We start from the raw sequence: 16243 nt of genomic DNA on the forward strand, positions 1-16243 counted from the left end.
GGAACCAGGAGAACCATCCAGTGAAGTTACATAAACCTCATTTTCTTAGGAAGACAGGTGAAACATGGCCCTCCGAGCACTGCTCTGGGTTGCAGTAATTCCTGCTACAGCTTGAAGATCATAACTGTGTTACTGAGTCCATGTGGTTGTTTTCTTTCCAGTTAGAAATGTTTTACTGACTAAAACAAATGGACTATGAGAAGACAATTTCTGCCTTCATTCCTATTGACAGAAAGTGGCCTTGCACGTAGTTCATGATGAATCCATACTTCCCCATTTGTTTGGTGTGGCCATTTGTGTAACTTCCACAGGGGAGAGGTGAAACCCACAGGTCAGCAGTGAGCAATGGCAGCTGCCTCCTTCCACTTGGGAACAGCCACTCAGGTGCCTGTCCTTGCACCCCAGCCTCAGCCTGCTGTGGGAAAAAAACTCCGTGAGCAATGGCAGCAGCATTCTTCCACTTGGGAGCAGCCACTCAGGTGCCTGTCCTTGCACCCCAGCCTCAGCCTGCTGTGGGAAAAAAACTCCTTAACCCTTGCCAGCAGGGAAAGGCAGACACAGGACAGGCTCTGCTCACCTTCCAGTTTTAAACACTGAGGGGGCTCCTGCTGAAAACAGCAGCTGGATGCTCCTGCTGTGAACACTTCAGAAATGGAAGGAAGCACTAGGGAGTGGGATTACCAGTGCTCAGCCAAATTTAATCCATCATTATTAAATGACTGACATTTTTTGGCTCTGAAACTATGACAGTCCTCCCTCTGAGGGAGCAAGCATGGGAACAACAGTAGAATTTCATTATGTATGGGGCTGGGAAGGAAGTGCCAGGACTTCTCCACATGACTTACTGGAAAACTTACATGTTTAACAAAAGCAGCTTGCTCACTAGTAGTTCATGGAAACAACTAGACTGCTAATTATCTCCAACTTTATTATCTATGCTTGTATGAAGAGGCTGGAAATTCCAAGGACTTAAAGAAAAAGTTACAAATGCTGCTGTAATTTAGCGTGTCAAAATCCAGTCTCAGCAAACAAGAGTGGCACATACGCAAAAACAGGATGAAAACCAAAGAAAGCCCAGTTGAATAAATGCAAAACAAATAATGCTGGTGAAACAACTACATCTGCAGCAAAGTAACTCTGAACTCAGCTGATTAATTCAGATACTGTGCTTCAGAACATGATGTTCCCTCTCCACAAGCAAACACTAATCAACAGAGGACATGCAAAATTTTTCCATGTGCTTGTCAGGAGGTCCTAAAAAGCCCCAAATACATAATTAGACTACCCCTCCAGCTGCTAGAAAACAGTGGGGAAGTTCATCAGCTTCTAAGCAAAAATCCCCAAACAAAATCCAACCAACCACCCAACCAAAAACCAACCCACACCCCCAGAAAACCAAAAACCAACAAAAAGCAGAGATTGGTAACTCTGCTCTGCTGTTGGCGGGATTTCTGCTTTTACAACCTCTGAGAGCATCCCTCTGTACTGCCAGTTCTTTTGTACTGCTTCAACACTGTATTATAAGCCACAGGAAAAAACAGAATTAAGAAAAGAAAATTAAAAAACAAGCATTACTAAAATGACTACTACCAACCATGACCATCTTACTGTTGACTACGTCTGCTATTCTACATAGGCTTTCAGTTTGCTCTGCAAATACTTACACACTGGAGGCAGCTCATATTCCACTTCTAACACAACCCTTTCACCAACATTCTTGAGCAGGCTGATGATCTCATCATGGCGAAATTTTGTCAGGTTGATTCCATTCACAGATTTGATGTAGTCCCCTACATCCAGCTGGTCACTCCTAGGGAAAAGTACATATTCCTTTTGTGAAAGACAGATCCGATCAACCAAACTAAATCCTTTAAATTACTGTTTAGTGACTGTAAGAATTTTTTTTCCATGAATCCAGATTAAAACGAGTTGATTTTTCTAACAGAAAGTGGCATTTTAAGATGTTAATTTACTCTAGCTTGTTAAATATTAAAATAAGAACACTGTTGCATTAATCACTCCTGAGGTACAAAACCAGCTGTACAATAAAGGAGTTGGAAGATTTGACTGGTTTGAGCATAGGATCTGGGAAGTCATCTTCTTCATGTCCCCATCCTTGTCCCTCTCTTTAGGAAATGTCCATAAATGATTTTGTTTTGGACACTGGTTGCCTTCACAGCTAACATCATATCAACAGGAGATGGGCCAAGAACAAAAGCATATGTTCTACTCAGTTACTTGGGATGATTTGGTTCAACCCTGGTCTTTTCACTTGTCTCACTCATGATTAAAAGCTTTGTCTTTCCACTGTAGTAGTAAGCAAGGTATCTATCAGTTTAGAGTCTTTTTAATCTCAAAGCTATCTAATGAAGAATTTAAAAAAGAATAAAATTATGGCAGCACTATCATTCTTTTTATCCATTTTGGTTTTTTTTTCCCCTCAGTATGTTAAGATACTCCTCTCAAATTTTTGTTCAAAGACAAAAAAAAACCCCAGAAATAACACATACATAATTTAGAAGAAATAACATGAGTCTTATGACAACTTTCAAAGATTTCATTGGTATTTCCAGTTTTTATCAAGGTAGCCTTGAGCAAAAAGAAGCACCAGCTGTTGCCCTTTCCCTCTGAGGTTCTCTAGTGATGGGCTGCCATTATAGATGCATCAGTCACATGTTTTTTAGGTGACCTTTCTGATGCAGTACGTATTTGTGAAGCAATCTCATGTGGTTACCTAGCAGCGATTCCTCCTTGACGAAGGTTAGATACTCTTGGTTTCCCATCCTTGTCGATACCACCCGATACTGTGAGCCCTAGGGTGGTGCCTTCTTTTTTCATTAATTCAACTATTGTTGAGCCCTTGAATTCCTCTGTTGAAAGAAAATTATTCACATTATTAAAATTTAAGTAGTAACACAGATGTTGCCTTTCTAATATGTCACCTTCATCCCAAGAAAATCATTCTGTGTTAGTAAGAAATAACATGTACATCTGGAGATTTTTTATGTTACAATTTACAAGTTCTGTCCACAAGGCTCTGCATATAGATAAATCTTGAGCCATATGTTCTGTAAAAGGTTATTAAAAAAGACACCAATGTGCTAGTATACTATACAGAGCATACAAATATGAAGTCTGGGAACACTTATAACTAAAGATAGTTATTTCACATTTTAAAAAAAGCTGTATTTTCTCATTTTCTGCTCTCTACCTCTGACCTCTGTGCTTTATAATGCACTTCCACTGATTATATAGAAGGGTAAACCACACAACGATATAACAGAACTATAATTTTAGGTTCAGACTCACTTTGAGGCCACTAGCAGATGTCAGTGTTAATAGAACAACTGAACATAGCAAGAATCCAGACAGAGATACATCAGATCTTAACAGTTTTATTCCTTATTTTTACATAAATATAGCTCCACTGTAACTCTCTGCAATTTCTGCAGAACAGGTATAAAGTCAGTGAAGGGCTTTCATAGTGATTAAGTGTATATAAAATTTCCCTCACATGCTAAAACACCTTCTTCTGCAGTTTCTTCATTCTTGGAAAACAGTAAGTTAATTCCACAGACAACAAAGGCAGGCCACATGCAGTTAATTCCACAGACAACAAAGGCAGGCCACATGCAGCAAAAAGCCTCAAACTTTCAAAGAGATGTCCTTATTGCACATGGGTGGACAAGGTAACCTACATATGCAGTTTCAGCAGGACTGCAACTCCTTGTCCATGTCCACTGTTGCAGTCAGGGAAGACCTAGTAAAACCACCAACTGCCCAAGTATTCTGGAAAAATACATGAAATCGTTGAAAAATCCTGAAAGCATCACCCATCTCAGGATCCTCCTTTTCAGTACTAATACACAGCTTTAGGTGAATTGATCAGATACAAACATCATATATTCACTGTAAACAGTATATCTGCACTGCATCAGCAAGTTTGCTGTGGCAGCATGAGATTTAAAGAGGAAAAGCCTCCCAAAAACCAGGCAAGGTCCTTGTATATATTCAAATGTTCGCCCCTAAGTGTAGAAGTAGCACTATACAAACAGGAACAAGGCTCTGTCAAGATCATTCCACATGACTGAGAAGATGATGTAACACATTTTCACTTTATGACGAACTGCTGCCCTGAACGAGAACTGCCAAACCACCACCATTACCACTGTATTTGAAGAAATGGTGACAGATAGAGAAAATCATTCAGAAGAGACTCCAGTCCTGGCGCATAGGCTTGTAATCCTTGGAAGCACTTCTAATAGGATTAGCTGCTGAATCTTTTTCTGATGTGGCATCAACCTGTGCTCCTGCTCATTTCTAGGTATCTGACACACTCTTCTATCTATTCCAGCTAATGATGATCTCACTTCAGTTATTCACATTTTTACCATAATACAGCATGATTTACATGCTTGGACAAGAATTCCTCTATGCTTATAAAGCTTCTACTACCACAAAATTCTGCAATGCATTCAGCAACACAGGTTTTCAGAAGCAGTGAGCAGCATAGCTAACCAGTGCATTGTCCAGCTTGGCTGGCACCAAACCACCATCTGGTACCATCTGGAATCTGTTGAGCTCCCATAATGTTTGCTCACATCTGGCCTTTTTGACAGCTCAGAAAGACCAGATGTGATTACCTGCTTCTGAACATGCAGACATGTTGCATAGCTGTAGAGATGCTATGGACCAAAATGCTGCTTTCAGTTTTATAAAAACCTGTAAGTATTCATAATGAATACAAGAGTCAGTCACAGTACTTACTGCAGCTGAAGATAATGTACATTGGCGCCCATGATGCAACCTCAGGTGCTCTGCCAGTGTGTGACACATGTTTATTCAGGGTTTACTCAACCACAAGATGTGGAGTCCAAAGGAAAACTTTCCTCCTCTCCCATCTCCCAGACTGAATTCTTCCTTTTAATTCTCAGTAGTACAACCTGGCTTTCAGTAACCAACTAAGTTGTTGTTTTTTTTTTAATAAATACTTTGCCGTAATGTATACACAGCACACAAACAATGCACTGCACTGCCCAATCTTTTGCCATAGCATAATACTGTCATGTGTTTTACACAGGTTCCGTGTTTGCAGTCCAAGGCTAGGCAATACTCTGCTGCCCAAAGTACACGTGGAACAGAAGATCCAAGTAGTATTTTAAGCAGGCTAACAATTATACAATTCCCTTCAACTACTGGCATGGAAAGTGATGACCAGGCACGTTCCTTCTCACCATCTATTATGACAAATTTCTGTTTACTTCTGACAACAGAACAGTGACTTCTAGGCACTCTTCCTTCCTAGTGCAGGAGGGAAAGATGCACCAGCTCTGTAAGGGAGGAGTGGTGTGAAGTGCTCATTGCACACTGACAAATAAGGTCATCTAGGCATGCACAGTAGTTTCATTAGGTTTGCTGCTCTGAAGGATTTTGTAGCTTTTGTTGTACATAATCATATCAGGAAGAAATTAAACTACCTAAGCTGGTTTTGTTTATAAGAGTCTGTTATCCCTGCAAGTGCTCTGAACCAGGCCCATTTGATACCCTCATCATTGTGTTTTTCATCTTCACTTTCTTAAATCGCACATGATTACTGTTCTTATAATACTATATATGACATGCTTACTCATCTGCATTGGTTTGGCATTATTATTACAGACTAATCCCACCAGAGTATTATTGAAATGCTCAATATCAGAACAACCCTGGGACTTCATTTCCAATCCAACATGCAACCGCATCTGTACATGCTATTCCCCAACTAATGCAAGGTCAGTCTCTGTTTCCTAGTTAAAACAATGCTATATTACAATTTGAGGGTAAAAAATCAAATTACTTCATGTATCACCTCACTCATAATTCATTACTTATGCCAACTGGCAAGCTCCTAATTAGTTAGAAGTCCCTGGAGTCTGTTCTTTCCTACATGAACTCCCACACGGGTAATAATATTAGCATAGTCAGCGTCTGAAGGGAAAGCACAGAAGTTATTTCCAGACTTCTTATGAATTTACACTTGGACTTGCCTTCCCTCAGCCTATGGAGGGAAGGGTCTTGGGACTGCCTCAGGACTTCCATTGCTGTTGCAAGGACAATCCCAGGTACATGTCTGTCCATGCTGCACCAGCCACTCTACAGCTTTCTTGGCATCACCCACCTCCGGAACAGCGCTCAGGAATCCCGCTGAATCATGGAGATGGCTTGGCAAGGGGAGCACAAATATGCACACAAGCAGACATAAGATGAAAACGAAAGGTTTCTGCTCCAAACAGCTTCCTGTAGATCTCCAGCTCTGTAAGCAGGAGCATACACAGCAGCTGAATTCTAAAGAAAACATTACACTGCTGCTGGTCTGGATGCTTCTCTCAGGCTTGCTGTTGCAATATCCTGACTGTGTGTGCTTGACTTGCAGCTGGGTCAGCTGGTGCATTAACACTGTGACCTGCCCTGCAGCCTGGAGGACTACAGGGATACTCAATGTACCACAAGACAGCTTCAAAGATAAAGCTGATGCTCAAATTCAAGACTGGGTAAATCTTACTCTGAGAGGATGAATACATGGATCAACTTGCAGACAGGTAAAACTGAAGAAACACCATGACCAATTTTTCTTCAATAATAATAGAAACAAAGTAAAGCTTCTAATATTTTATATATGAGCAGACTTCTTGTCCTCTTCTACTCTTTGGTGTATATAAATAATATATTTCAATAAGTAAACAGCATGGAAAATAAATTCCCATGAGACTTATGAACTTGGAATATATTCACTTCTTCAAAAAGAAAACAATACTAAATGAGAGAAGAGATTTTTTCACAGAAAAATATTTGAAAGCTGAGAGAACTCTTAGTCAAAATTATTATAATTTATTTTCTGAATTACTACAATTTTATATCTTAATGTATATATTAAAGTAATACTCAAAAATACTTGCCTTCATTTCAGATATTGAGGCCCTTCTGTGAAAATTGCATTTTAAAACCCCAAAAAATGTCTAAAATCTACACAATCAGGTCAAGTGCTTGCCTTTGTTCTCCACCTAGTGAATAATTTTAAGTACAGCTGGAACACGGCATAAATAGAACTGAACATAAAAGTAAAAAACCCCAAACTCGCTGTTATTGACATTTTCCTATCAAAACCATATATAATTAACAAGTAAGTAATTGTAAGTTTGCTGAAAATATAGTGAATACTGCCCTGGAATGGATTTTCCCTTGTATGTCAGCAGAAATTCTGCAGAGAAAACATTTTGCTTTACATCCCAGTAGGTATCTCACAGCTTAATAAGAAATCACATAAAGATAAAGTAAATTCTATGGGAACAGATAGCAGTTTGTTATAGTGGAGACATCACATTTACTCAGTGTTTCATGTCCTGCAGGTATGTGTATTTCTCTTAGTGTGACAAGAAGGATGTCAAAAGATGATGAACAGTCCATTCCTTGTTGCCCTTTTCCTCACTGGCTGTCACTAACTTCTAAACTACCTAAATTTCTATCAAAACCAAACAAAACCACATCAATGAGGGGAGTCTGAAGACGTGAAGCTGGTCACAACCTGCCCAGTAGCCTCCCCTCCAGCCTGTGGAGGGACAATCCCCAAACCAGTCATAATTCAGAAGCAAGCAACCCACAGTGGAAGACAAACTGGTACAGGGTGCAGCAGAGCACATCTGTAAGGCACAACACACCGTAGTTATCAACAACACTGTAAATTTAAAACTCTGCCAATGCAGGCTGCCTTGGGTCAGCAGCCGGGTTAATCTGTATAAATATACAGGTGAAATGTTGTACCATTTTCAGTGAAAGCAAAGGAGATAGGCAAGGCTAAGACACTTGCAAAAAACTGTCTAAAACAGATTCATTTTTTACTGACACATTCTGGTTGTGTACAAGGCATTAGATGATCTCCATTTTATCTTTTTTTTTTTCTCCAGCTGTAAGAGCATCTACAAGATGACTTTGCCATTCCAAAAAACATTACCTAAAATCCAAATACCTTCCACCAGTGCTTATAGACTAGAAAAAGTCCGCCTAGCCTAGGCATGACACAGAAAATGAAATAAGGGTATTTTATGATCCATCACAAGCAGTGATATACAGGACACGATCACATAATTCACTGAAAACACCAGGCCTGCAGGACACAGTAGCACAGTTCACACCTGGGTTCATTGGTTGCCTATCTAAAATGAGCTTAGCTCTTGTGTTATTTGGTTTTGGGTACATTTTTCATATTCACATTCACAGAATCCTTGGCAGCCAACACTCTCTAAATCCCTCTCTAAATGAATGAGGCATTCAACAAAGGAGGTCTTCAATTTAACCACAAATGTAAGCATTATATTTTAAATTCTGTTTCTAACTAAAATATAAGAATTTAATACTAATATCTCAAGCCTGAAAATCAAATAACCAGCAGAAAGCCAGCTGCAGACAAAAAAAAAGGGCTCCTAATTCTTAATGAAAGAATGTCACCAATTTCTTAACAGAAGAGTATTGAAAGAAAGATATAAGACACTGTTATCAATGCACACTACAACAACTTCACTAATTACATTTCAGAAGTGAACAATGACTGAAGTAAACCATTATTACCTTCCCAGGGCTTAACATTTGCATCCCACAGCCTACAGTGCAGCCACAGTGCTTCTCCAGCAGCAGCACAGCCGTGCTACCAATGGCACATGCTCAAAGCACAACATCCTGCTTGCACCTGAATCCACTCCTTGAAGACAGGAGTGGTAGACAACATTCACCAGAAAATGAAAATAAGTGTGGCATGGTATAAAATAAGTTTTCACATTAAAGAAGCTTCACACAGAACAGACAAGAATGATCTCTGTGAAGTCAAATTACAAAGTAGGGCTTCATATGAGGATGCAAAAAAAAGCTACTTTTAACTCAGAGGAAAAAGCGGTCCATGGCAGCAGCTGTGTAAGAAGCAGAGAGGTTTCTCCAGGCTAACTGTGGCAGATATGCAGACTAAAACAAGAGATGGATGGCCACATGTCTAGATACTTTTTCAAGCCAGACAAGTGCTGGTGAGGAAACAACAGGTTTTTTGGTCCTCTAGATAGTCCTGCTTGCAAAATTTCCACACTAAGAGCATTTTCAAGCACGTGGTTTTTTTTGTTTTGTTTTTTTATTTAACCTTGTATTCACCGCTGAATTGCACAATAGTGCCAGAAAACAAGATGAGAACACATGTTGATACTCCAAATCCTCCCAAATATTCCAAGTACTATCAGCCTAAAATCATTCATGACATTAATTTGACAAATATTGTGCAAAGAGATCAATGTGAGTTTTCTTAATAAAGATGATTGCATGTAATTCTACTAACAGGTGAGTCTATTAGGAATCCTTGTCAGTGAACAATTCTGAATTCTTTTCTCTGTACTTTTTTTTTTTTTTTTTACATCAAGGATTGAAAAAATCAGGCTAAACACAATCATTCCCTATTTATAATCCCTGAGCAGAGAAATTCAACTAGAGGAAAACCTATTAAAAAAAAAATTATAAAACATTAAAACATTTAGCTTCAGTAAATATGAATGCTTTAATTCTTTATTACTGTAAGACTACCCACATTTAGTTAAATCAAAACAACAAAATCTTTTATTGTATTATTATCTAAAAAAAAATAAAAAAATTATCCCTAACATGCCACCTTGTCATAGGGTTGGAATAAAAATGCAGCTCAAACTACAATTTGCTCAATGATGTAGTCTAGTGAAAGCACATTTATTTCTTAAGCTAGCTGGGAAGTTCTAGTGTTTTCATCAAGGGTTCTCCTTCAGAGAAAACCTACATGTATCTACACTATCCATTGATCGCTTGAAAATCTACAGTCATCAACTTCCTTATCTTCAGATGAGGACTAGTTCCACCTTGAGGCACTTGCTATGTTTCAGCAAGTTCAAGCATTTTTTTGCTTCCTCATTATCTATGATGGCAGACAAATTTCTGAACATCTGTTGGATCAAGAGCAGCTCAGTAAACTGTCAAGGTGGAGCTTTATGAAGCAAAGACACGGGAAGGTAAAAATGAGCACAGTGATGAAGCACTTGATGGTCTCAACCTTCACCTCTTCAGCAGATAATGCAGAGCTTTCTAGAGCTCAAACTTCCATGCTTCCACACCATATCATTGTTAGCTTGGGTGTAGAATGGGTAGTAGAAGCTACTTTTGAGCTGAAGGTTATGCCCATAGCTATCTCAAATTTGTATCTCCCACATGAAAGAAGCATCTCCTTTTGAAAATTTTGATCATGCAATAAGCAACAAAACCTTAAACTCAAGAATGGCTTGTGCATGCAGTACAACCATGATCTCCTCTGCTTGTCTCTGTTGACAATAGTGATGAAGAAAGGATAGAGCCCCATGATATTAGTCTTTTCTACATTTCTGTCTGAAATGGATAAAGGCTTCATTAACCCTCCTTCGCTAGTAGAAACCCTACTGTGCAGAACAGCACAGAACTTAGACACTAATTTAGATTTATAAAACTTCTTCCCATATTCTGATGAATTCCTCCAAATTCCTCTTAATTTCTTTTTAATGAGAAATTAACACCAAGAAAACTCTTGATAATTTGTGCTTCTTTACAGTGATGTGTCACTACTCACAAAAACACAGCCTAACTGCTGCAGTTTCTCCGCTTTCTACAGTTACCAAAATGGATCAGGCAGGATTGATTACAGGACTGACTGCATTTGTGCATTTCAAAGCAGGAAAGAACCACTGAAAACAATTCTCACCCTCATCACCTGAGTGAGACAAGGAGAGAAACTTGATATGGTGGTTCTCCACCTATAGATTACCTCTTATAAAGATATCCAGTGTGGCTTTGAAAGCTTGAAAAGTGATGAAAACTCTGCTACATGTGTAGATAATGTCTATCTGATTTGGGAGTAGACAAACCTTCAAGACAAAGATCTCATTTTAGCACCATTATTACATTCAGGATATCCCTTCGATGCAGAACTGTGATCGCCAATCAAATAACATCTTAATATTTTTTCTCTTTAAGATTAAGAACTGTCTGAACTGCTTAGGTTTTTGCTATTTAAGACATGGTTTGCCACAATGTTTTAACATCCTGTCGATACTAGGTAAATTTTAGCAGTAGCATCATTAAATCACATTTCTCCATTTGAGCTGTCATTTACTTTTCCTGAAATACCTTGCATTGTCTCTTATGATCTACAGTTGCTATATAACGTAACATTTTAGTTAACACAAGACAATGGTTTTCCTTTTTATGACATGGAGCTAGATCATTAGTGTCATGGCAAAACCAAAGTAATAAGGATAAGAAAAGGATATAGTGATGGTGTCCCTCCTTTTTAGAAAAACTATTATTCATGTATTCAAATAGTGGGTAGTGAATTTTCAAATATTTGAAATTTGGAGGAATGGGACTGCATAACTTTTTCCAGTACATAGATTAAGGAACAGATATTTAAGTTTTTAGGGGTCATATACATAAATGACTGTAGAACAAATACACCTGAATGACATGCACACCCTGTCTTTCTACTTGGTAATATTCTCAGCTGACAGCGAACAACAGGGTTTATCAAAGTCTCTGTGTAGAAGATCAGGCTATCCTTGAGAAAATGAGATATGGATGAGAAAAATGAGAAATATGGGAAATGAGAGTGAATGCTTCTCACACATTTTACCTTTTGTCCTTTGTGCTCAGTGACCGCTGATATCTTTACGGTTTGCTTACTCTTCACCTTTGTGGAAAACCCCAGCCCAGAAATGCTGACCTCTGGAAGATGGTAGCTCAAAATCAGGTTGGATGAATGCATTGCTACAAATGGTTTAAAAAGTGATCTGTCAATGACTCGTTCTTTTTGCATACTTCAATCTAAAGTTACAAGGATGGCTCAGGTGGCAATTTAATATGCAACCTGACAAACAGGATGCACTGTTTTTTTTACTATGTTTTTATAAGGAAAAAATAAGTGCCTGTGTCAAGAAGATTACTAACTTACTCAATATTCAAGATGAAGAAAAAAATGCAGTTAAAGCCAATGGAAAAGGAGTGTTAAAGAACTGCAAAATAAGTTACTGGCTTATATTAAAATTTACTAAATCACAGAAATAGTTATGACTTTAGATGTCAATAAGCATTTAAAATCCACAAGAATTTACTATTCCTGTAAAGTAAGTGTGCCAACATGGGGTGGGGAAATGGGGAAAAAAAAAAGGAATAATTCAGGCATTTCTGGGCTGCTAATCTGTGTTCTGGAACAATCTAATCAATCTCTGTGCTTATTCCCTGAAGTTTAATGTATGCATAATGAACTAATGGCAAAGAGGGATGAAGACAGATGCCTTCATTTGCATGAACTAGCTTATTAGATAGTCAAGCTTGCTGAACAAATCACTGCAGCGAAACAGTAAAATACCCAGCTGCAAGAATCTGCCTATGTGATTTCTTTTTTTTATCTAAATTGTCACCATATCACATTAAATTAGCACAGAAGCTGAGATGGCATCATATTAGCACATAGTGATATTGAACACACTAGCCTGTGAGACAAGAGGAACATTTCACATTCTTCAGGTCACTTCAAGAAGGTGTTTGCAGGTTTTTGTAAAAATCTAAATGTGACATCAACATAAGAGGCTTATACTATCCCAGAGCAGCCTCATTATTGTATGTAGGAAAAAGACTTTCCTCTGTCAAACTTCAAAACATGACGTAAGTTTCACAAGAAAGTTTTTTGGCTTTTCTTTCAACATTTACTCTTATTCTCCAGAAACTTTGGGTGAAAAGGAACAAAGATTACACTTACCTTCCTCTCCAAAAACATTAAGACCTGCTAACTGTATATTCTAGTTCACCTTCTACTTCAAAAACACATCTTGTCTGTTGCATCTATTGCAATGTCCTTCTCTTCTTTCAGTGACCAAGAGGTTAAAACAGACAGGAAAATATTTATATGGATTGAAGAAATAGCTAAAATCTTCAAATAGATAAAGATTCAGCTAAATAGTACTGCCTGGAGGCTTTAATGACATCTTTCATTCCAAGCACAGTGCCATGTACAGAATCTCAACAAGGATGCAAATGAGGAAACTGCTAACACAACTCAAAGCATACTTGTTGAAAATACTTCTTTTAAAGTAAGATTGTCTGTGAAAAAGAGCTGACTCTTAAATAAAGGCTGTGCTTAAACAGAAGAAAACTGAAGCATGAGATCACTTCTTCAGGTTGCTGACTCCATGCAAACAATTCACAAGATGTGTTTGACTCAGTTTTTTTTTCTCCTCTACTTTAAAAGGATATACTAGCAGCATTTTAAAAGAAAATATTTAAATTCTAAATTATTTTAAATTTACAAAAATCCCTGAAAGAACTTAGCAGACCTTTCTCAATACAGAGGCTTCAGCACAGAGATCTTCCACAATCGTTGAGAGTAAAATTTGCTAATCAGACCTAGACAAAAAGTTACGGGAATTTTTATATTTCATATGGTTCCAGGCTGATATAAAACTTTGCTAAGTTACACAAACAAGTGCATTCTGAAATTATTTTCCTCTCCACATAAATCAATATGTGGTGTTTTTGAAATAAACAAACTTCTGCTCCCTGTGGTCTTACAAAATGTCTGTAAGAGAGTCTTTGCTCCAGTTTTTCTTTCCCTTCTTGATTTACCAAAAGTTGCAACAGGTTGGTACACTCATAATATTTTCCTTAGTGAAGACCCAGAGCTTATGATGGAGATAGAGATAATCAGCTTAATGTTAGCTGCTACAATCTCATAAGATTGTTTGGTATGGATTTGAATTTATAATGCTTAATTTTAAGTATATATGCATTAGAAAAAAGATGATACCCTGACATCTTCTGATTCCCATGTTTTGACTACTGGTCAATGATAATTTTATAGGGTAGTAGATATATTAAAATTTGCAGTGGAGTAGCAAATAAAATGTTCTAGTCTCTACTCCAATTTTATACACAGAGGGAACTGGGACTATAAAATGTATTTGCAACTTGTCAAAAAGACTCCAATTTCCCCAATACCCTTAACCACGCCACGAAAAGCACATCTTACCATACATTATAATCATATCCAGCTATCATCCTCATTGGCTAGCACTTAAACAAGACTGACTTAAACAGCTTTCCTATTTTCTGTGGTGTGTGATTAAGTAAGTCAAACTTTGAGATTGGACAGATGTTCCCATCCACTATGCTCTCTATTGCACCATTACCTTTTGTTAGTGGCTAAGGAAAAAGCCCTTGACTTTTAATGACCTCATCAGTTACATACCATTGTTATCATAAAATTGCAAAAGTTCCTTATTAGGTATCCGGGTTTGTAGCTACAATTTTGTAATGACTTTCAAATATATTTGCTAAACTTTCAATTCCAGAAAATAATCTGAAATCTGCTTGAAAGAGAACGCTTTTAGTCCCATGTGAGTATGTTAAATACAAGTTATTTAGAAAATATTACCTGTACTGTATAGCATTTTTATTCTTTATAGATTTGGTCCATTTTGTTGAAGTCTTGGCATAATGGTATGATTTCCCTGTACAACCTCTCTTAATTTTTACTTCTCACTTTCCTCTATAGAAGCAATATTTTGGGGTTCAAGAGTTAAAGAGTCACATTGTGTTATTAGGTATGCTCACTCATCATTTGGGAGTGATATCTAAAATTCAGCTCTAACACATCTCATTTGTCTATGACATTATGTCTTTAGTATCTCAAAGGTCAATGCTCATTTTCTATATCATTTACCCAACAAGTACTCAGGGTCACAGTGTCATATAATATAGGAAGAAGGTCTTGGCAGAATCTTATCTCACAGTTAACTATTAAGCTGGGCTCGTTTTGCTTCACCAATAAAATCAATTAGCATTGAAGACTGACATTTGTTCCTGCTCGGATTGATACTCACAGTGCCCTTCTACCAATGTTTTCTGTGAATAAGAGCAATGAAATCTCCTGTCTTTGGCCTTGTCTCTATTTTCCCCTATTAAAATATTCCTTGTTTTGCTTTCTTGTGCTCTTTTCAGGTTGGTAATAAGGGAGACTTTACTGAAGAGCCTTCTTTATGTGTTTATTCACATAACATCAGTGGATTCCCCAAACTACACCGACATAAAGTGAGACCAATATCTGCAATTTGGACAAGGACAATAAATAAATAAAAAATACTATCTGCATGCTCCTAGCCTGTATATCACCTATAAACTTAAAAAAGTACCTTACTCTACCAATGCAAAAGATGTGAATGGATGTGTGCACCTATATATAAAAAACCCCAACAGGTGCCCAGTAAATTAATTACAAAATTAAAGTTGCCAAAAAGTTACTTGGAAACCCTCCCAGGTGATCAAACCTCTCACTGGCCAGAATAATTAATACAAACCATGAATATATACAGAAGACAGTTTAACACAGCAGTACTTAGTACACCTTTTTGTGTCAGTGGAGTAGTGACTGCCACTCAGATGCTTTTTATTTTTCTTTTGACACAATTCTCCAAGATTATTAGTAATAAAAGAGAGGACAGGAAAGTAATGAAAGAGTTTTCACAATAGTTAAAGGCAAATGCCTGGGAGGAAAGACCCCTGAAGCACAACTTGATTATTTTAACAAAGGGAAGATTAAATGGTGATTTCAAAGTGAAGTGTCTATAAAGGATGAGATGAATTTTGATGAAAACAACTCTTTCTTACAAATGAGGTGAAGCTGAACCTGTGCATGCTCAAACTAAAAATAAATGCAGTGAGTCTAACAACAAAAGGTTGTGATGGGTTTTGCATCACTGGCACCCATAAATAGATTGAATGTCCTTCTAAAATTTAATTCAAATACAAGTTGAGATACAAATAAATTCCAGGAAGCTGTAAGTTTAGTTAGGACAGAAAAAAATACCTCTTTTGGCCTCAGAAATTCACAATAAATACATTGAAACCCAAATCAGACAAGACCGTGTTCTTACCACTGCATTTTTAAATAGCAAGGAAACAAAAGCTAGTTTGCACTGATGGCATAATAAACTTCTTGTCTTCCAGATGCTGCACAAACCAAATTTCTTTTATTCTACACTATGAAGCATGCCATTACATCTCTGTCTGCCCCGTGTACCACAGATATAATGTGGAAGTCGCACTAGCACAAGAAGCTCTTTTCCTCTTTTGATTTAAGAAATGAATGGAAAGCATGAAAATGCTATAAGGCAAACAAGCAAAGAAACCT

General features: G+C 37.6%; 1 protein-coding gene across 10 annotated transcripts in view; it reads right to left on the bottom strand.

Moving 5' to 3' along the window:
- The window catches only part of GRIP1 (glutamate receptor interacting protein 1), a 211495-nt gene that overhangs the window by 72276 nt on the left and 122976 nt on the right, over positions 1-16243 (bottom strand). For all 10 annotated transcript variants that reach the window (XM_039704002.1, XM_039704004.1, XM_039703999.1 and 7 more), the window contains 2 exons: positions 2735-2870; positions 1665-1810 (listed from right to left, as the gene is read on the bottom strand). In XM_039704002.1, coding sequence (XP_039559936.1) covers positions 1665-1810; positions 2735-2870 — 282 coding nt within the window. The remainder of the gene's footprint in view (positions 1-1664; positions 1811-2734; positions 2871-16243) is intronic.

Source organism: Passer montanus, unplaced genomic scaffold (assembly GCF_014805655.1).
Source record: "Passer montanus isolate IOZ18808 unplaced genomic scaffold, ASM1480565v1 scaffold17, whole genome shotgun sequence".
In the NCBI taxonomy this organism is placed as follows: domain Eukaryota; kingdom Metazoa; phylum Chordata; class Aves; order Passeriformes; family Passeridae; genus Passer; species Passer montanus.